At 39.8% G+C, this 21030-nt stretch overlaps 1 protein-coding gene across 2 annotated transcripts in view; it reads right to left on the bottom strand.

The window, feature by feature from the left end:
• The window catches only part of srgap3 (SLIT-ROBO Rho GTPase activating protein 3), a 114932-nt gene that overhangs the window by 80447 nt on the left and 13455 nt on the right, over positions 1–21030 (bottom strand). For both annotated transcript variants that reach the window (XM_088338349.1, XM_088338350.1), the window contains exon 2: positions 6794–6989. In XM_088338349.1, the coding sequence (XP_088194475.1) occupies positions 6794–6989 (196 nt within the window). The remainder of the gene's footprint in view (positions 1–6793; positions 6990–21030) is intronic.

Below are 21030 nucleotides of genomic sequence, written 5' to 3'. Positions count from 1 at the left end.
CAGGTCGATGGCCAGGACGGGGGAGCAAAACAGATACAGGTTGAAAAAAGAGGTCGGCAACAGGTATCAGGCAGGAAACAGGGCAAAACAGGTCGATGGCCGGGACGGAAGAGCAAAAGCAGAAACGGTATCAGGCAGGAAAACAGGGCAGGATAATGTCGGAGAGTACAAAAGCTTGCCTAGCTGAGAGGATAGGTTCGCAGACGGTCGAACGGGTTCCTTTCGGAAGACCGGAGTTTAAAAAGCACAGCCGCGGAACCAGATTGGCTGTTGGCGCCAACGGGGAAGCCGCAGGTGTCCGGAATCAGTAAAAAAATCGCTGATTGATGTATTGAATTTTTTGTAAAGGCCGATAGAGAGTCTTAAAAACAAAACATGAAAAAAATAGATAACATAAGCTAAGCCATTTTTTTCCGTTTGCATTTACCTGCGCAAGTTGTGTTTCATTCCCTATTTGTTTAAAAAGGGACAATTTCATCCAATTGGTTTTGAAACACTCAATACACAGATAGATGTACCCGTTTGCAAATAAAAACTTGAAGAATAATAGCAAAGCAACATTTAGTCAAGTCTTGTCACATTTATTTGTATAGCCCTTGATCACAAGATGTCTCAAAGGACTGCACAGGATTACAATTACACGATTGCCGGATCTTAAACCAACATGCGAGCAAGGAAAAAGTCAAAACCTCAGCACGAGGAAAATAAGAAACCTTGAGAAGGTGGCTCACAAGTGGTAATCCCCCTTTCAGGGTGACCAGGGTGCAATTGATTTAGCATTGGGAAACAGTACAAAAAACACAGTGAACATCAATAAAAAAAGACAATAGGTAATGTGTTGAAATGTGTCCCTTTTGAGTACAAAATTTCATCATTTGTATTGAAAACTCAACAAAAAAGTTATAAAAATAGCAAATGCATGATGGCCATGAGTGCAATGAAAATTGTGATTTTTATAAGGGGAAAACAAATGCTAGGAAATTCAGGTGAGTGCAATTGTATGGCCTTAAACAAAGACATATATTTCAAATAAAATAACATAAGGATGGGCGTTTCCATTGTTCTCTGCTTGATAAATGGAAGTCAGCTACAGTGGGTGGTTAGGAGTGGCGCATGGCTTTAACGACATTCAGTGGACATATTTAAAACTGCAGGTCATTGTTTAACGAGAATCGTCTCTTTTATCTTATGCTTCCTCAGCATCGTCTCACGGGCCGGATTAAACCCGTCGGCGGGCCTGATACGTCATGCGAGCTGTAGTTTGGCAACCCGTGGCTTGCTGTTTCAGTGCCTATCATGAAGTCATGAAGAGAAGTTCCATTCAGTGGAAAGTCCATTTATCTGGCTCAGCAGTGCAAGATTTATGAAATTCTTTGTCACACTGCCGTCTTATTACAGAAACCTTGACAGATGGAACACGGAGCAAAAATAATTAATTTCTCAGGAAACATCAAGCTGACATTGACGGAGGTGTTCACACACCAAACTAGTCAATGTGACAAGGCTCGAGTTGTGGCGTTGCCTCCGCCGTTATCAGAGCCGGAGTGAAATGACAGGTTGGCTCCGGTTCGGGTTCAAGATCTGCTGCCAGATTTCTGCTGGGTTACTGCTCCAGATTTCAGAGTGAGGCATGCCGACGTGCCCCGAGGTGCTTGATTCAGGGAGCGGCAGAGCTTAATTTCATGCCCTGCGTGAGTCGAGTGTCAATGTGTTGCTAAGGCTCCCTGCAAGAAGACTTTCGTATGGAATTTCAAAACCATCGCGCCCACAAGTGACTTGCTGTTTGATTTTTTTTTTAAAAAGAGGGACCATTTTGTCTGATAGAGTTGCATTATTTTTAGAACCTAAAAATTGAAATGTGTTATTAACAAAATTCACTGGAGGGCCGTGCATTTAACACCTAGGCCTGCAGGAGGCTGAATCCACCCAACTGGTGAATCTATACCAGGGGTCAGCAACCTTTTTGGTGTGGAGTGTCTTGTAAATCAGTGTGCCACACCAAGATTAATGACTCGCACAACATGTTTTTAATATCCAACAGAGCTGTAATTTTACACCAGTCCAAATATACAACATGGATATACATTTTAATCGTATAACTGACCAATTTATCTTCCACTATTCTTGTTCATCAATCAACTAAAAAATTAATCTGAATAACAAGTGGAAAGGCCTGTAGTCATCCATGACTTCAACTTTTTGCCAAAAGAATTAACCAGAATCAACCATTCTTTATTAACAATGAACTAAAATCAAAAAACAAGTGCTAAGGACAGCTACCATACCTTTCATCAATGATATCTTGTTGCAGAATATATCAAAACTCGAAATAACAGCAGCAAAGCAGCAAACACACACGCTTCTTTAAAACATTTACCATCAGTAAATGGTTTTCGGTGCTTTGCTATGCAGTGAGCAATGTGATAGCTTGCTTTAGTGGTGGTGTTTTTAGCAGTGACAATGGTTTGTTTGCCGTACCTGGACACTGCGCGTTTTAATGTCTCCGCCATGTCAGACTCATCTTTGATTTCAAGTTCATGTTTTGTCTCGTAATGACGTTTAACACTTGTTAAAGTGTGAGGTACAACACTCTCGAGGCATAATGCACAAACAGCACGGTCATTTTTTGCACAAAGCTGCATTCCTCCGTCCACGCTGGCGGGAAAGTACGAGATGTTTTCGCTCGAAGAGCCGTTATGATTTGTTCATTTATCGCGTGTGTGTGTATTGTTGGCTGGGTTAAAACACGGCGCCGCTCAAACACACACGCACACACGAAGCAGAGGAGGAGGAGGCGCGCGACTGAAAATGTCTACGTTTCAGGTAAAAATGCGCATTTTTAAAATATAATCTTTTTTTTTTTTTGCCGTGCGCTCGCGTGCCACTGGTTAAACACTCGTGTCGTAGGTTGCCGACCCCTGATCCATACTAACCTCATAAAACGCATTAATTAGGTACATAACCACATTTTACTCACCAAAAAATGTGTTTATTTGTACTCAAATCCTTCCTCCTTTCTTTCCTCAAGATTTCAATTAGTCTGTCGTATAGATTCCATGCATTTCAAAGCCATTGAGAAGTTCTTTTCCGGTATATCGCCATAAGAGACAATGCTGAAACTGGAGCCTGTTCTATCGTATTTCTAGCATAAGTTTTTATTCAAGTCGGGGCAGAAAAAGTCCGTTTGACAGAAGCAGTGGATACGGGGCATTTTCTTTCATGTTTTTGTTGTGGTACTTCCGTTACCGACTAATACTGCAAGCAGATGCTGGCCCTGCTACTCTTTGAATAAATGGTATTGTGATTTGATTGGGAATCTCTCAAGTGCTTCAGTAAAAGCAATTCACAACTCTTAATGTTGAGCATCTGTTACATATTTCAGTAATAATAACGATTTGATGCAACAGGGAGAGAAAAAGCTTTTCGTGTAATGCTGAGTACAAAACCGAAAGCGCAGTTTGTGTTGCCCACCGATCGCTTCGCTAATGAGCCGTGTCCTGCTTGCTACGCCCCGTTGAGTTGACCTTCTGAAGATGTTGGTTATTAAAATACAAATTCCACCGCAGCATATAAACACCATTTAATGTGTTTTTTTTGGAGGGGTTGGCGTAGTGATAAAAAGAGGCGGGGCCATAAGGCCTGCAGTTTAGGAAAGGACAAGCAAAGGAAAGGTCAGATGTAGAGGTAAGATCTTAAGCCCGCATCGAATTTTGGGTGACTAAAATCTTCCCAACTGCTCCAGTGTCTTTTCAAAACAATATATGAAATCTTGGGTTTGGTTTGGGCCTGGTCCCTCAATTAAAATTATTTTTTCGGGCTCGGGCTGTATTGAGCTTTTATACCTGCGGTTCCGGGTCGGGCTGGATTTTTTTATTAGACTTGATCCAGTCCAGGGTTCAGGAATCTATTGCTCGCGCTGTATATGGCTCTTTTTATGAGTACATGACTCGGAGTTAAAATGTTTCCATGACACATTTTTCGGTGATGTTCCAGCCATTATAACCTGATGTTGGACCATACAAGCCAAAGCAACACTGATTTAACCCTTTGTTCAGTTTGGTATATATAGCACACATTCTCAAGTACAGTTTACAGTCCAGGTGACACATCAATAAAAGCCGTTTCTGCAGTATGTCGCTAAGAAACCCATATACTGTACGCTCATTATTTTATGTGTGTTCACTGTTGAGATACTTTATGATAAGGACTCACAGAACTAATGACAAACAGCCGAAAACTCAATCAAACCGCTCAGAGCAATTTGATTGCGTCAGCGGTTGAGGTAGGCGCATCTCTGCACACAGCGCAAGGTACGCCCTTCTCTCTTTTGCTCAGTACAGTCTGCGCTGAACGTAAATACGAGGATATCCTTATCTTTTGCAGTATTTTGTGACATTTTTACAAAAACACTTTGATGGCACCATCATTATTCAGGACTGGTGTTGGGAATAACACCATTACGCAACGGCGTTATTTTTTTTTTAGAAACGGGTTAATCAAACTAATTACTTTATCTGCCATTACAATGCCGTTATCATTACTGACAGTCAAAAGCGGTTTGTTACTTTGAAAAAAGTGGTTTTCCGCTCACCTCCAAGTTTGTTGCCATCACATATTTTGGGATCATGTCACCATTTAAAATAGCAACTACCATTAAGTAAGATAGCGATTAGAAATACAGTATTTACTAACCGCCGAGAGAAAAGGCGACTGGCGGCTGGTGCGGCAACTGATTCATGTCGTTTGTGAACAAAACGGTGTGAGTCGTCTCTTCGAAGTGGTAGCCGGTGTTATGCCGACAAATGCATCCCTGCCGAGATTTGCATCCCCTCGCTACTATAACCTACTATAACCTCGTTTTATCTCACTTTTATATCACTTTTTTGGGAATGTAATGGCGAACATATAACCAAAACCACTTTGTCGTGCATTTGTTGGGAATGTAATACATCTTAAACCGTTCCGTCTTTGTATTTGTTGTGAATGTAATCGAACGGTAATGCACACCGCATACAAATCACTTTTGAGCAGGTAACATGTTTATTTTGCCTTTTTCTAATCAAATCGCTCATATTAAAACTGTTATACTCTCTACCATAAAGCTTATTTCAGCATAATGGGCTTTACGGTAGAGTGCATAACAGTTCTCAAAAGTAAATTATATACAGTGTGCTGCGTGTGCATTACTGTTCGATTACATTCACAACAAATACAAAGACGGAATAGTTTAAGTTGTATTACATTCCCAACAAATGCAAGACGAAGTGGTTTTTGTTATATGTTCGCAATTACATTCCCAAAAAGTGAGATAAAAGTGAGATAAAATGAGGTAAAAGTGGTGATAGTAGCGAGGGGATGCAAATCTCGGCAGGGATGCATTTCTCGGTATAACACCGGCTAACCACCAATCGAGAGCCGGCTCCGTTCGGGACAATATTTTTCTCTTGTGATTGGTCAAAATGTATTTTTCAGGGATTCTGTGCTATTGACTTTGAATTTGTTAAACATAATAAAGGTTAAAATTGTTTGTATATTATTGTTTTCTTTGTAGATTTTTAAGTATTTTAATTCATGTTTTCTATATTTTTCAGTGTGAACGATTTAGTGTTAATTTTGCGTTATTTTCCCCCTTTTTGAGTTATTCATAATAATACATTAGAAATGGTAATATATGGATTAAACAACAACAAAAAAACTGACACATTTGGGAGCCGAAAGAGCAGTGCTTTTTTTTCTTGAGCCAAGCCGAAAAAGCCGGTTCTCTGAAAAGATTTAGAATTCTCTACAACGGACCATTAGAATTAGATTTGATTTATTAAACTCACTTCATATAGTTTACTGCTGTTTGTTATTTTATTATATTGTTTACTGTTTCTTTTTGTTGCACTAAAGTATAGAATAAATATGTTTCTGGTGAGGTACAATAAATATTAAAAGGTTCTATGACACAACTACCTGTTTGTTCTTCTCTATTCAACTCGACTCGAATACTGCTCAGAACAATTAAAATTATTTGACATACATCTTCTTTTTAAAGTAACTGAAATAGTAACTTTCTTTGGCAACTAGTTATTTTTACTATAGAGTAACTCAAGTTACTTTTTGGAAGAAGTAGTGAGTGACGATAACTAATAACTTTTTTAAAGTAACGTCCCAACACTGTTTAGGACAAAAACGACAGTCAAAGTGAGTCTTAAGTAATTGTGAACGAGAGACCAATTTTAAGTGGTATATTTATATTAATATGGGACAGAGCACGGCGGCGCAGTGGTTAGGGCGTGTGCGGCACGGATCTGAGATCATGAGATCGAACCTCCTGTGTGGAGTTTGCATGTTCTCCCCAGGCCTGCATGGGTTTTCCCCGGGTACTCCGCTTTCCTCCCACATTCTAAAAACATGCATGTTAGGTTAACTGGCTGGTCCAAATTGTCCCTAGGTGTGAATGAGCGAGTGAGTTGTCTGTCTCTGTGTGCCCTGCGACTCCCTGGCAACCAGTTGAGGGTGTCCCCTGCCCATTGCCCAAAGATAGCTGGGATGGGTTCCAGCACCCCCACAACCCTATTGAGGATAAGCGGTGCAGATAACTGATGGATGGACGGGACACAGTCGTTGAATTTTGTCTTAAAATATATTGTGTGGCTCTTTAAAGAAAATATATAGATATATATAAAATAAAAATATATATACATATATATATATATATATATATATATATATATATATATATATATATATATATATATATTTGGGTTTTGGGTCAAAAAGGATCCCGAACGCCGCTCTAGAAACTTACTTGAACTGCTGGTGTTCCCGCGAGCTGCGAATTTTGGAAGAAAACCTTTCGGACAGTTTGTCTAAGCTGCGGGAGTATTCCACTTCGATTTCAGCCTTGCGACGAAAAAACTCCTGCAGGTCTTGCAGCAATTGGATGCGGGATTCTGACTGTTGCTCCAAGCATTTGAACTGCTCCACCAACTGGTTACGAATTTCTGTTGAAGAGAAATACACCGTTCATTTAAAAAAAAAAACACACAAACGTCATCTTGAAAACAACAAAACATTACTACAATAAAAAAAAAATCCTGTTTTGTTGGTTGATAAATTGGCTAGCAACTAAATGACTAAATCTCATTTTCAATGTGTTTTGTATTATTTTTCTAATCTGGAAAAAATATATATTTTACGAGAATTTTTTTTAAATATATTTGATATAATTGATATGTCCGACTTCAAATGTTTCTATATATGAAAATTAATATTTTCAAGAAAGTGTTAAAGACAGCTTTTACTATTGTAAAACTCTTTTGTCCCCAAATATATTTATTCATTATTTAGGGAGGCAATTCACTATCATTGTTTTAAGTATAATTTCTACTTGTATTTTTATTTCTGAGTAGTAAATATTTTCCCAAGGGCTGATAATGTTATTCATATTCTTAAGCACTTTTTCTTGGTACTGCGTTGATTCAAGAAAAATTGGTATTTAATGTTATATTTTTCTTATTTAACTACTAAATAATTGAAATAGACTGTGAATGCATTTTTTTAAATATTTTCTGTAAAATACAATGAGTAATACTTAACAAAATGAGACAAAAAAAATTATTATTCTATTAGAAAAATAATTTATGTAATTATTTGAATCATACAAGATACAACATTCTCTGCCAACACAAACAAGAACATTTCCATGATTTCTAAGTGGGAGGAATGGCAAAAACCAGGGTGTTCAAATACTTATTTTCTTCACTGTATAAGTCCACAAGACTATAAAGAGTCTTGACTTTTAAACTACAACTGCAAGTATCTAGTATTTTTTCCACAATTGGCTTTTACCACTCTTATATACACTTTCTCAGAAAGGAGCAAAGGATTGTTTTGCATGAGTTTGACTCTGAGGCTGCAGTTACAAGAGGAACTAAGGGTTAAAAAACTGACAATTTTCATATTTTAATAACCACATCCAATTTCTTTATCCAGAAAAAATGAATACTAAATTCACTCAACACTGATTTGTCCTTGTTTGCCTATTTCTGCATTAACTATTACAAACGTTTTAAATTCTACCATGCATGATTGAGAATAAAAGAATGTCTACTTCTTATCTTACATGTGTGCAAAGAGATGTTAAGGAGATGTGGAATGCTTCTCTGCTAGCGGGGTAAAATTTCTCCTCAAGAGGAAACCGACTCTGCCGAGCAGGCGGCCGCTTCTTATGCCAGTGGGATTCCACCAAGAAACCCGAACCCGCTTTGTAGGACTGTCAGCATCTCCAATCAATAATCCCGTCCCAGAAAGAGAAAAAGATCCTTTCGCCCAACAAAACCACAGCCCTGAAGCAAGATTGAGCAACAACTGTGAGGCGTGGTCCTTTTCCTTCATTGCATGAGGATAAACTACCAATATAATACATAACTATTAGATAAGATGATGTTGGTTCTCATAGCAGAACATAATGAGGAAAATGAGACTGCTGCACATAAACTCTTGTCCAGGTAGAGACTGAACATTGTATCTGTTTTTTATGAAAATGCCATGATAGGTCACATGAAAATCCCATCTCACATTTGCCGTGATGCACCATATTCTTTCCAGCTCTATTGTGACAACTTTTTTACAAGGATTACTAAACGCTAAAAACAATGGATGGATATATAAGTAGTTGGTTGAATCAAGCCGTAAACTTTAACAGAACACATTTTCACTGCAATTACATGTAATGCTTTTAAAGGATACATCGACACTTAAAATTGTTGGAGTATTTTTTGGGAGAGGCGAGTACCGATACCAATACTTGAGATACTTGAGGCAATTTTAGAACTAAGTCAAAAGATTAGGTGAACAGAAAGTTTAAAAAAAAATTATGACAAGGGATTGGGATTTTTACGTAGAAAAGTGCAAAAACAATCAAAACCTATTTGAATAAAAAAAAAAAACAAAGAAGGTGACAGATTACTTGTTTTGGCTCATTAGTTTAACCTTTTTTTTACCAGTCTCCAGTCTAACTATTTGGCACCAGTATATACAGTAAACTACTGTTGAACGACAGCAGTTTTCCTTACTTGAGGTTGTTAAACTTTGGGTGATGACAAATGTTGGTAGAATCAGAGGATGGAAATGAACAACTTCTCATATTTTATTAATGAAAGAATACTCTGGACACCATTGTGATATAGACAAAACCTACATTCCGGCAATAGTGTGCAAGTGAAATTTGAAGCAAATATTGAAACACCGCTTTTGAAATTCTGGGTTGTTTTTCATTGTTTGACCAGTATCCTGCTATCAGCCAATTCACTAGCCCACCCACTGTGGTTTTGTGGTCCTTGGACTTATTGAAATGGCTTGCTGTTTACACACACATATGAATATGTGGCCAAAGTTGATTCATTTCTTTGATTAGTAAAGTTTTACAACTAAGCATTAGCATTATGGTTGCTGACTTTTAGTAAAAGATACCAATTGTTTGGGCAAAGACTAAGAGAAGTATACGTTTACAAGTGAGCCTCTACTTTGAATCCGGAAGTTTGAAATATACTGCTTCGCACAGTTATCGCTGGTTCAATGATTCAAATATTTTTAATTGAATTGTCTTTATTGACATTGGTATCAACTTTTTATATTCTGAGCAGACAGCACACAGCAAATGCTATCACAGGGGCAGGTTAGGGAGAACTTTGTTTGTTGGGTGGGTCTGGCTGTCTGTGTGTGCAACCATGGTGTACTGTTAGTCAAACAGCAGGGCAAACAAGTCAATGTCCCCACCAAAACAAACTTCAAAGCACAGCGACAGCTAGCTTTTAGCGGCTCGTCACATTGAAAAGAACTTCATCAATTAAAGTTAACTTTGAGGAAAGTCGGAAGAACGCAAAAAAATGGTAATCAACGACAGTTTCTCTGTAGATTATTATTTGGTTCGGGAAGTGAATGGGGCGACGTCGGGAGAGAAGGCTGCAGGTCGGCCTACTGTTAAAAGCTAATTTCACAAGCCACCCATTGCCAAGCCTGTATCTCACCAACCTGATTACCCATGAAACGGATGACCTGGAGCTACAACTCGTGGGAAAACGCTAAATTCGTGAAGGTTGCATGTTAATAACCACGGAGACCTGACTCAATCCGAGGTGATGCTAGCCTGCAGCTAGCCATCGGCTCTCTAAAGCACTTTCTTACACTGAAAGATGAAGCCCTCCAAATTTGATGTACTTTTGTATAATGACAATAAAGAGCACTCTTTGAATTGCTATTCTGTCTTCTATGTTTTTATTTGTAGATCAATAGTTGTTATTATGTTACAGTTGTAGACTTTAAGTAGGTAAGGATGTCATCTCGAGGTGAGTGTTATCCTTGGGGGCTTTTATGAAGGTGTGACGCTACTTTGCAGATTTTCGTTTTTTGTGGGGGATTCTGGTCTTCATTAACCACAATAACCAAAAGATAACTGTATACAGTGGAACCTCGGTTTTCGAACGCCTCTCAGTTCGAACAAACCGGTTCTCGACCAAAAATTTCGAGAAATTCTTGTTTCGCTGTTCGGTCAAATAATCAGAGTTCGAACGCCGGTACGCTATGGTGCGATGCTGAGCGGCGTACGGGTGTAGATCGTGTAGATTGCCCCCACCCCTCGTGAAGAACTGTTATCACGTGCGGACGTGTTTCGTTTTGCTTTCGCTTTTAATATAGGTGTACCAAGTGTTTTAGCCCCTAATTATGCCTCCGAAGAAGGTCGGTGCAAGCAGCAAAGTTGCTACAGGTGAAAAAAGAAGAGTAGTGCGTACAACTATTGCATTTAGGAAAAAAATAATAGCAAAATATGAGGAAGGTGTGCGAGTATCCGACCTTGCTATACATACAGCATGGCTTCTGCTGGACACCACAAAGGTAAGAAATCCTATTCATAATTATTTTCTTTACCCTTTGTTTATTTTTACACGTTCATGTTAGCGTAATCTTTCGTACGGAAGATTACGATAACGCGAACGTACGATTAGCCTGGGTTAGCTTTTTTTACGTAAAACATTCAGGGTGTTGTAACGGAGCCCCATTTCCAATGAAGCGCTAGCCACTTGTTGTGGAAACCCGGGTGCTAAATGACGTGTAAACGTCCAGATTTTTTTATTTTTACACGGTCATGTTAGCGTAATCTTTCGTACGGAAGATTAAGCTAACGCGAACGTACGATTAGCCTGGGTTAGCTTCATGTTTACGTTCATGGTAAACATTCAGGGTGTTGGAACGGATTAAAAATGATTTACAGTACTTTTAATGGGAAAAACGATTTCGGTGATCGGTTTTCGAACAGGGTTCTGGAACGGATTATGGTCGAGAACCGAGGCTTCACTGTACTTTAAAAATGGATAACAATTGTTCATTTGCAGTATTCTATCCCAGGTGTGTAGTCAGTGGCATTGGTAAAACATCCCTGGCTTATGATATCTGCACCCTACTTTTGAGTTCACCTAACAAAACGAGTTCCTGGCATGCGATTGCGGCGGCGACAGCGACACGGGCGGCGTTTCCGCATCTCTCAGGGTGTCATTTCGGTCAGCCTCTTTGTGGATAAACGCAAGCCCGAGAGGAAGCTTGTCATTTGAGGCGCAGCAGTGATGCTGTGCAGAGCAGCCTTCCATTCCCTTTCCTTGTGATGTTCCGCTCGCTTGGACCGTGCGGTTAACCACCGTCCCAGCCTGCCCTTTAATGCGGGGAGCCACCCCTTTCCCTTCACAACTATGCAGAGCTTTTAAAATGTGCTCCAGAGAGCAAGCGGATGGAACTTCACAGCTTCCCAGGAGAAGTGTTAAGGGCCTAATCGAAAGAAATTGAGTTACTAGTTACTTCATTTAAAAAGTATTAGCATTACCGCGCAGATTACTGACACCCAAAAGTAGTGTGTTACTCTGAAAGTAACTATAGTTACAAATAGTGTATATAGTTGAATATAAGGGGACCCCCTAAAACTGCAAAAGAGTAATAAAAGAAAACCTGTACACCAGCCTGTCGAATCCGCAAAGGCTTCAGATTTCTTGGCAGCCGTGTACAATCATGTATACTCGCAAACAAACACTTAGCCGAGACAGTCCATATCCATTTGGTCTACAAACCACTCGAAGCTTTCATTCTCCATCTCTCTACTGTTCAAGATGTTATCTTTTTTTCCCCAGGTATTGTGTACCGCAGATAAAAACACCAAAATTAAGCCCACTTTTATCGACATTCTGTACATTAGTATTTTATTGTTGTATAACATACTAAGATGCGAGTATGTGTGGAAGGTTCTCCATGACGAAAAATTCAGTGTCCTCATATTCTTTGCTTGAGATGGTGCCACCGTAACTGTAATCAGGTGTTACTTTGTAGTGGAAGTAAGATCGGGCCTAAAAAATCCAGCGAGGGGAAAACCCAGGCCTGAACCCTAACGTAATGATTGACATTTTAGGTCTGAGCCGAATTTTGTTTCGGGTTTTGAACTTAGGATCTCACCTGTACTTTGTAGTAAGCTATAAAATTGCTGGCGGATCCGTATCTGTTGACAGCTCTCGAACGATAGAATATCAGTCAACAATAAGAAGGAATTGTCATTGATGACTTGCTTTTATAAGAAGCAGTGTAACACACAATATTGTAGAGACTGTTGAGTTACAACTTGTTATAAAAAACAGATTACAGTACAAACGCTGCCCTACTTACAAACGAGGTTCCGGACGATAGTTTGTAAGTTGAATGGGTTCGTAAGTTGCTTCAGTGCTATATTTTGTATATTTAAGGTTTATATAAGTAAGTTTAGGGCTTGTATAAGAAACCTGCAGTGTTTTGGACTAAAAAATAAAAATTTCATAAAATAAAATGCTCTATAAAGATAAATAAAGTTAAGTTTAACTTACTTTTGGAAGATGAGCTTCAACAGTTAGGTGTTTAAGGTTAATATAAGTATGCTTGAGGCTTGTATAAGTAACCTGTATTGTTTTGTACTGAAAAATAACATTTCATAAAATAATATAAAGATAAAAAAAGGTAAGTTTAACTTACTTGTGGAAGATGGGCTTCAAAAGTTAGGGTAGTTCCTCCTCTGAGGTAAAAAGTGGACGAAAAAAGCAATAACCATTTTCTGAACCGCATCAAGCTTTTTTATTCCACTTTCATTTCAAAATAAAACGGCTTGCTTCTTCTTTACACTTTACACCTACCATATCTAATGGATGCACGAGATATTAAACAATAAAAATGTCTTAGCACACTGGAGATACAGTATAGAATGTTTACACATGTACTAGGAAGAGGAAGCAGATTTCTTCTTCGGGGTGGATGCTGGGTGAGCTCTGACAGCGCCACGCGCCGATAGTGGTGGTAAGAAGCACGACAGTAGTATGTCCTGTACTCGGAAAAAGGTGCACACAATAGAAAATCTAACTAACAGCAATGTCCGGACATTTTTCGACATCCCGAAAAAAATGTTCGTATCTAGCGTTTTTTGTAAGTCGAGTGGTCGTAATTAGGGGAGCGCCTGTACTCGTTGCCAATAAAAGTGATTGCATTCCAGGATGTGTTGGCCCTAGTCCAAACACTGTCCAGGAATGTCTCCAATTCCTCCAATTCTCCTTTGGTGTTTTGTTTTTTCCCAAAAAAAAGCAAATCACAGGAACCAGAGGGAAAACTTGACAACAATGCAGGTAAGTGAAGGTGAAGATGCCAAAGCAATATCAAAAGGAGGATGAATTGTAAAACGGGGGACTACGAATTACCAGGTTTTCATTCAACATGAGGTTTTGAAAAATAGGTCAACCACATGAAAATTGATCAAAATCCTGAAGCACGCCGGGGAAATGATTCCCAGATCTTCCAGCGCTTCGTTGGTTACGGTCGTCACTAAATGTGGTTTAGTATCACGATGAATGCGAATGTCAGCAGTTTTAAGTGAAGATGATACACAAAATCTGCACATGTGTTAGTTTAACCAACATATCGAAGCTATGTATACATCCATTTAGTACAGATGCATATGACCCAATTAAAATTCACTGAGGGCTTCTCTGGGAAAAGAAAAATCAATCCAACTCGTTAATGCTGGAATTAATATTTCAGGCAGTTTTGACGCTAATAGAACACATCAGTCAATTTAGAAGACTTTGTGCAACATAGAACATTGGAAGCTGTTGATGAAGCTGCCTGCTCTGTCCATGGCATATCTGCAGTCTGCTTTGTTTCTTGTTACTGCAGCAGTGGAGACATCTGCTATCTGTTTGTTGAGTAACTGGGGGGAGGGAAGAATGAGGCTGGTGAAGTTAAAAGTTGGCTTAGATGGATTGCGGTTGTTTGTCTTGATACGAAAGCTGACTTAAAAATCCTTACCCGCAGGTGTCTATTACAATATTCTGCGTCAGTCTATTTAATGTCTCATTAAGGCCATGCACGACAAACTCAAACACAAACAACCCAAAAAGTATTAGGACTCTATTCTCATACTTTTTTTGCCTTGTATTAAATGAAGTCTTATTCATACTTTGTACCAGCCTATTCACATAAGTCATGTGCAGTGGAAATATTTATTTGTATTTAAAATTATTTATCGCACATTTTGCTCATTTTCATTTATTTTCATTTTCAACTATTTGTTTTAAGCTTTGAGTAGAATTAAACTGTCATGATTACCGATTGGAATCACCTGTGCACGCGCATTTGGCGCCAACTGCCGTGGGTTCTGATTGGCTCCCTGTCACTATTTGAACCCACTCCTGTCAATCCCCTGTTGTCAGTCCGTCTGCGAACCTCTGAGAATACTAGGCAAGCCTTTTTCGACCCTGACTCCCACCTGCCCCGTTTTTGCTCCCAACTGTCTCCGGCTACGACCTGTTTGCTCCTGACCACGTTTGTTCTCCCGTCTTGGCTCACGACCTCTTTTTGTTCCCAGACAACATCTACTCTCCCGTCCCGGCTTACGACCTCTTTTTGTTCCCAGACAACATCTACTCTCCCGTTCTGGCTTACGACTCGCTTACGACCCCGACCACGCCTTGCTCTCCCAGTCCTGATTACCGACCCGTTTTTTCCGTCCCTGACATCGCCATCGCTCGCTACATAAGATCCACTTCTGCGATCGGAGCACAATCTGAGTACGAGAGCGACTTGCTTCCCCCGTGCAGCGACCACCGGATCGTGGGCGCAGCCCTTCCTTTGTTCCTTAAATAAAACTTGTGAGAGACGTAACGCAACTGGGTCCTGTTTCCGTTCTGTTCCTGACATAAACAAGTATTTTAAGTTATCTGCCGTATAATATAATTTAGAAAATCTACATTAAAAATATATACATTTTATTTGTGTCATATTTTACAAAAAAAAAGTTAAAACTACAATATAGTAATAATACGAAAAGTAGAAAAATTACAAAAACACTTGATACCTGCAGTATGGTGAGCAGAATGATCTACTAACAGAACTTTGCTTTTAGTTCAACGTGTACCATACTCCATCTCCAAATTACTGGTTACTCTAAGCTCCTCATAATACACGAAGAGACCAGGTAATATATCTTGGTGCCAGTAAGTAACTTCTTCCCCTAAAGGCAGCACACTGCATCATCATTAAAAGCAAGCCGCCCCTTCTGTTGAACACCTGCTCCCCAGTTTTATTCCTTGACAGCATTTCAATGCAGGAAACGAGCCAACGGTGGACACTGCTCTCCTCAGAGGACAGCAAGACCTCTGGAAACAAAGGCAGGATGTATCTACTCCATGACTTTTGACCCCACAGGGACGAAATTCTTGTATTGGCAGCTAGATAACAGCGTGACGGCCTTTCGGCTAAAATGCAATGCGGGGCTCGAGAAAGGCTTTGTGCTTGAATTGTTTGCTTTTCTTCCCTGGTTGTCAGAAGATAAAACGCTCCACTGGTCTGCTTATCATCATAAAAGCAGTGAAGGCAGTTTTGTTGGCGATTAAGTGGAGGCTTTTTATTGCGGGATAAGTGACAATAAGATACAATCAAATGTCAAGAACAATATCGGAATGAAGAACTTTGATGATTAATTCAGCGCTGTGTAACAATACTGGGGAAAAAACAGATGATTTGCTCTCTCAACGAAAATCCGTTATTGCCAACTAAAATGAAACCAGTTTTGCGGTGAATATAAATTGTATTACCGTACTTCCCGCACTTTAAGGTGCACCGGATTATAAGATGCACCCCCCAAAAAAGTCATTTGTCATATATATGAAAAAAGGCGCACTGGACTATAAGACACATGGAATTAAAACTACACTGAAAGTTACTGTATTTATTTGTGTATAACTGTTACACATTTCATACACTTACAGTATAAAATAACGCAATGATTGACAAGTTGAAAAATATTGCTGACTAAAATTGCAAAAAACTATGCAGCGGCAATCAAACCCAGGTCGCAGCAGTAAGAACCCCACTAAACCACAGGTGATTCAAAGGACACACGATTTTATCTCACTATCACACTGTTTTTACGGAGTTAGGGAATGGGGGAGAACAGATGGTAAAAGCACGATGAGGGAAACAATTCTTTGGTGTATCGGATGATAAATCGTTTATTTTTCTCTTTCAGGACGAAATTTCTGTTTTTTCCATTCTGTAATATTCGTCTCTGGCACTGTGATTAAAAGTAGGGTGATGATGGGCTAAAACGTAACGTATTTTTACAGGTGATCTGGTGCCTATCACAGCCGAGTTCGATTCCTGTCGCAATGCTTTGTAAATATGATCATCTATGTTTTTTTGACTGATCAATCATTGCACAAATATGGTAGAATACCGTAAAACATTGTGTATGAACGGCCAATTTTAAATACAGTCTGCATTTATCCACCGGTATTTCTTTTTTTATTATTTTAAATGAGTGAAGGTTTTCAATTTTAGAGTTTGATTGCACAATGCATTTATTCTAGAAAGTACAGACGCTCCCCTACTTACGACCATTCGGCTTGCGAAAAACGGTAGACATTTTTTTCGGTATGTCGAAAAAGATCCGGACAACGCTGCAAGTTAGAATTTGTATTGTGTGCACCTTTTTCCGAGTACAGGACATAACTGGAGTGCTTCTTTCCGTCTACTGGCATGTGGTGGCACTGTGAGAAGTCACCCAGCATCCATCCTGAAGAAGAAATCCGGCTTCTACTTCCTAGTTAGTGTGTAAACACACTGCACTGTATCTCTAGCACACCAAGAACTTTGATATTTTTATTGTTTAATATCTCGTGCATCCATTCAATATGGTTGGTGTAAAGTGTAAAAAAGAGGCGAGACATTATTTTTGAAATGAAAGTGGAATGCTTGATGCGTTTGAGAAAATGGTTGGATTGCTTTTTTTCTGCCACTTTCTACCAGGGAGGAGGAAGTCATCTAACTCTTAAAGCCCATCTTGCAAAAGTAAGTTAAACTTAACTTTATTTATCTTTATAAAGCATATTATTTTATGAAATGTTTATTTTTTAGAACAAAACAATATGGGTACTTATACAAGCCTTAAAATACCTATTTAAACCTTGAACATACAAAATACAGCACTGAGGCAACTTACGAAAATATTCAAGCTACGAACGATCGTCCGGATTCGTAAGTAGGGCAGCGTCTGTACAAGAGAGAAAAGTTCCCAATTTCAATCCCCGGTTTAGTTCCACACAATCTGAATTTAACGCAACAGAGCAACATTAACATGAAACCAAGTACTGTAAGTCAAACATGCAAGAGCAACCTTTATCCAACCTTTCAATTCACTCTCTGTTCTTCTTTAAACCAGCCTAATAATACGAGTCTTTGAGCAAATCCTCGACTTCTCTGGTTTTTAATCCCGCAGTGATGAACGCAACGTTGGATTTCACTATGGCGGGTGCTTATTGATGTCGCTCCATCTCGTCATTAGCTACGAGGGCTGCGGCACATGCTCTCAAAGATAAGGCCAGCGAGACGAGAGCAAATCAATGGGTGACAAGAGGCGAACAGCATGTCAGCTAGTCTGTGGAAATAGCTCGTTCTTTATTATCTGGTGCTTGGCCGACGTATTGTCTTCAAATAACTGGGACTGCAACAAGAGCTGCAACAAATATACGACAAATTGTCTTTGGACTCTATCCACGCATACATCAGCGTTACACCACTACACCCAACAGGAGCATTTTTTACCAACATCGATATAACATCATCGACAAATTGTCGAGACCACCGGGTGCTCCGTGGATTGTTAACGGGCCCGGGAAGTGACGAAGGCGTCATCGGGAGAGAAAGCAAAAGCTAATACTGCGGCTATGTAACAACTATCACAACTGCAAGCAGAGTTGAGCCAGTATCTCACCAATGCCAGATCCATTACGCAAGAAACGGATTACCTGGAACCACACCTCGTGGAAAACAGACTGTTGTGTAACTTTATGTTAGCGTTCAGCTAGCCTGCAGCTTGCTACACTGCCTCTTCCATTGAAAGGAGAAGACCTCCAAGTTTATCGTACTACTGTATAACGACAATAAAGACGATTATTTCATTCATTCATGCGGTTACCCGTTAAGTGAAGGCCAGAGTGAGAACCTCATCCGCAATGTGACCTTCTGTGATAGTGGACACGATCCATATTGCGCCATTTCTTGGACAAAATTAGCTCCAAACAAAGCCCCTATTGTTCATAAAAGCCTGGCCGAAAAGAGTGCACCCTTATCCGATGAGCGGAGGGCAGAGATAGGAACGCAATGTGACCTTCGGGGATGGCCCGGAACACTAAAATGCCCGGCTGAAACGAGTCCAAGAGATCGCATTATTAGAAATCTAGAACTAAATTTGAAACTCAAATGAGTGTATATCAACCTGGTCATCTTTTTTATTTTGTTTTTGTTCTTTTATTTTATATGATACCTAAATTATTTTATATCCTATTTTTCATTTTATTGATTGTTAATGGAACATCCAATTGCAGGCTGGTCATCCTGAAAGAGAGATGACCTCATGTGCGGTCCCTTCTCAAGGTTTCTTCATTTTCCTTGTGTTGAGGTTTTCTAGTTTTTCCTTGCCCTCAAGTAGGTTTTAGATCGGGGGATGGTGTAATAATAGTCTGTAGTTTGCAATAGTCTGTGGTCTGAGCAGAGCCTTTGAGACTCCTTGTGATTAAGGCATAAACAAAAAAAACATGACTTGACTTGACTCACACCCTACACCATACGCTCTTTCTGGTCCACTATTAGAATAGTCGTTAGTTCTAGCCCTAATTGCAGCAATTGACACTGACCAAACCAGGCTCGAATTTTTGGACTTGGTGCAATTGTAAAAGAACCCGCCTCAGATTTTGTACTCGTGCCACCCTGCATTGATTTTCTCCGTGCCGCTTTTATGGCCGGAAATGTCAGCACCCGGCATCGGCACGTTGTACGAGTTTAAAGCTTCGGGGAAGGCCGAGCGTGAGCTGCAACCCGGAACACGCCCCGTAGCTGTCTGTCACGTATTACACGTATTGAAGATGCAGCTCTGTAGGGTCCTGGAAACCTGTCTCCATGGCAACATGGGTGTGCACCGGTCCCCCCGGGAAGTAATCTTATTGGAGAAGAGACATGGTGTGTGGCGGCAGCGTCGGATGAAAAGTCACGTGAGGATGAGAGAAATGTGGAAAAGAGAAAGTACATCTACAGGAAGGAAGTCCATGTTCTTAAGAACTAAAATGAGGGGAAAATGGCGGCAAAAATTTAAATGATGAAGCCAGATGCAGGAATGACTTACTCAGGGTCACAAAGATTTGTTTTCTTTCTTTCAATTATTTCCCTTTACTCTTTTCCTTTTCTTCCATCCATTATCTGCACCGCTTGTCCTCAGTAGGGTCGCGGGGGTGCTGGAGCCCATCCCAGCTATCTCCGAGCAGTGGGCAGGGGACACCCTGAACTGGTTGCCAGCCAGTCACAGGCCACACAAACAGACAACTCACTTGCTCATTCACACCTAGGGACAATTTGGACCGGCCAATTAACCTGACATGCATGTTGTTGGAATGTGGGAGGAAACCAGAGTACCCAAAGGAAACCCACGCAAACACAGACAGAACATGCAAACTCCACACAGGAAGGTTTTGATCTCATGACCTCAGAACTGTGCCGCACACGCACTAACCTTTTCTTCTCCTTATTGTCCTTTTATTTCAGTTTTACCATCTTTTTACTCTTCTTTTTCTCTTTTTTCCCTTCCTCGTTATTGTTTCCCCCAATTTTGCCTTTTCTTATTCTAGTCAAGTCAGGTCAAGTCATGTTTATTTGATATGCCCTTAATCACAAAGAGTCTGTGCACAGACCACAGATTATTGCAAACTACAGACTATTATTACACCATCTCCTGATCTAAAACAGACATGAGGGCAAGGAAAAACTCAAATACCTCTTTTCTTTTTTCCTTATTCCCCTTTTCTTTTGTTTTCATTTTCAAGCAGGGGGAACCTCATACTATCATCATGAGGGCTGCAATTGGCCCCCAGGACACAAGGTTGCGACCCCTGTCTAATTGACCAAGATTCAAACAAAAATGGACATTATTTACAGAAACATTAAACCGTAACACATCTCTTTTCATGTGGTCTGGCATTTATTTTAAAGCTTCACTCAATTCACACAATTCACAAGAGGCATCTCATTTGCTGCAACCTTCTCAGTCGTCCCATAAAATTTCACATTCAAAAACAAATGAGACCAGTGACGAGTTACAACTTAGTTGTAAACTAAGATGATTAAAATGTACGTGTTCCATTCAGAGAGCAGGCGTGTTTCCGATTCCGGGAGAAGCTCATTAGGAAGAAAAGACGCACATCTTGAAAGTTAAAGCCGAGTGAATGGAATTCATTTTTGAAGACATGTATTGACCTGCATTGTGTCAAACTCTATGGGTGTGTGCACATTTGACTTTGAATTCACAACCAAAGGCGGAGGGATACTAAGAGTCTTGCTTCGACTAATATTATCTAAAATTTGTATTTTTCTGCTAAACATACTAGGTCCAATTATAAGGGGAAAAAATTACATTTAATTACTGTTGTTTTTGTTTGTGTATAC

The sequence above is a fragment of the Urocampus carinirostris genome, chromosome 6 (assembly GCF_059441175.1).
Source record: "Urocampus carinirostris isolate Australia breed hairy pipefish chromosome 6, RoL_Ucar_1.0, whole genome shotgun sequence".
Taxonomy (NCBI): Eukaryota; Metazoa; Chordata; class Actinopteri; order Syngnathiformes; family Syngnathidae; genus Urocampus; species Urocampus carinirostris.
Note: the sequence above shows the minus strand (reverse complement) of the source record. Positions and strands in the feature narration are given on the sequence as shown.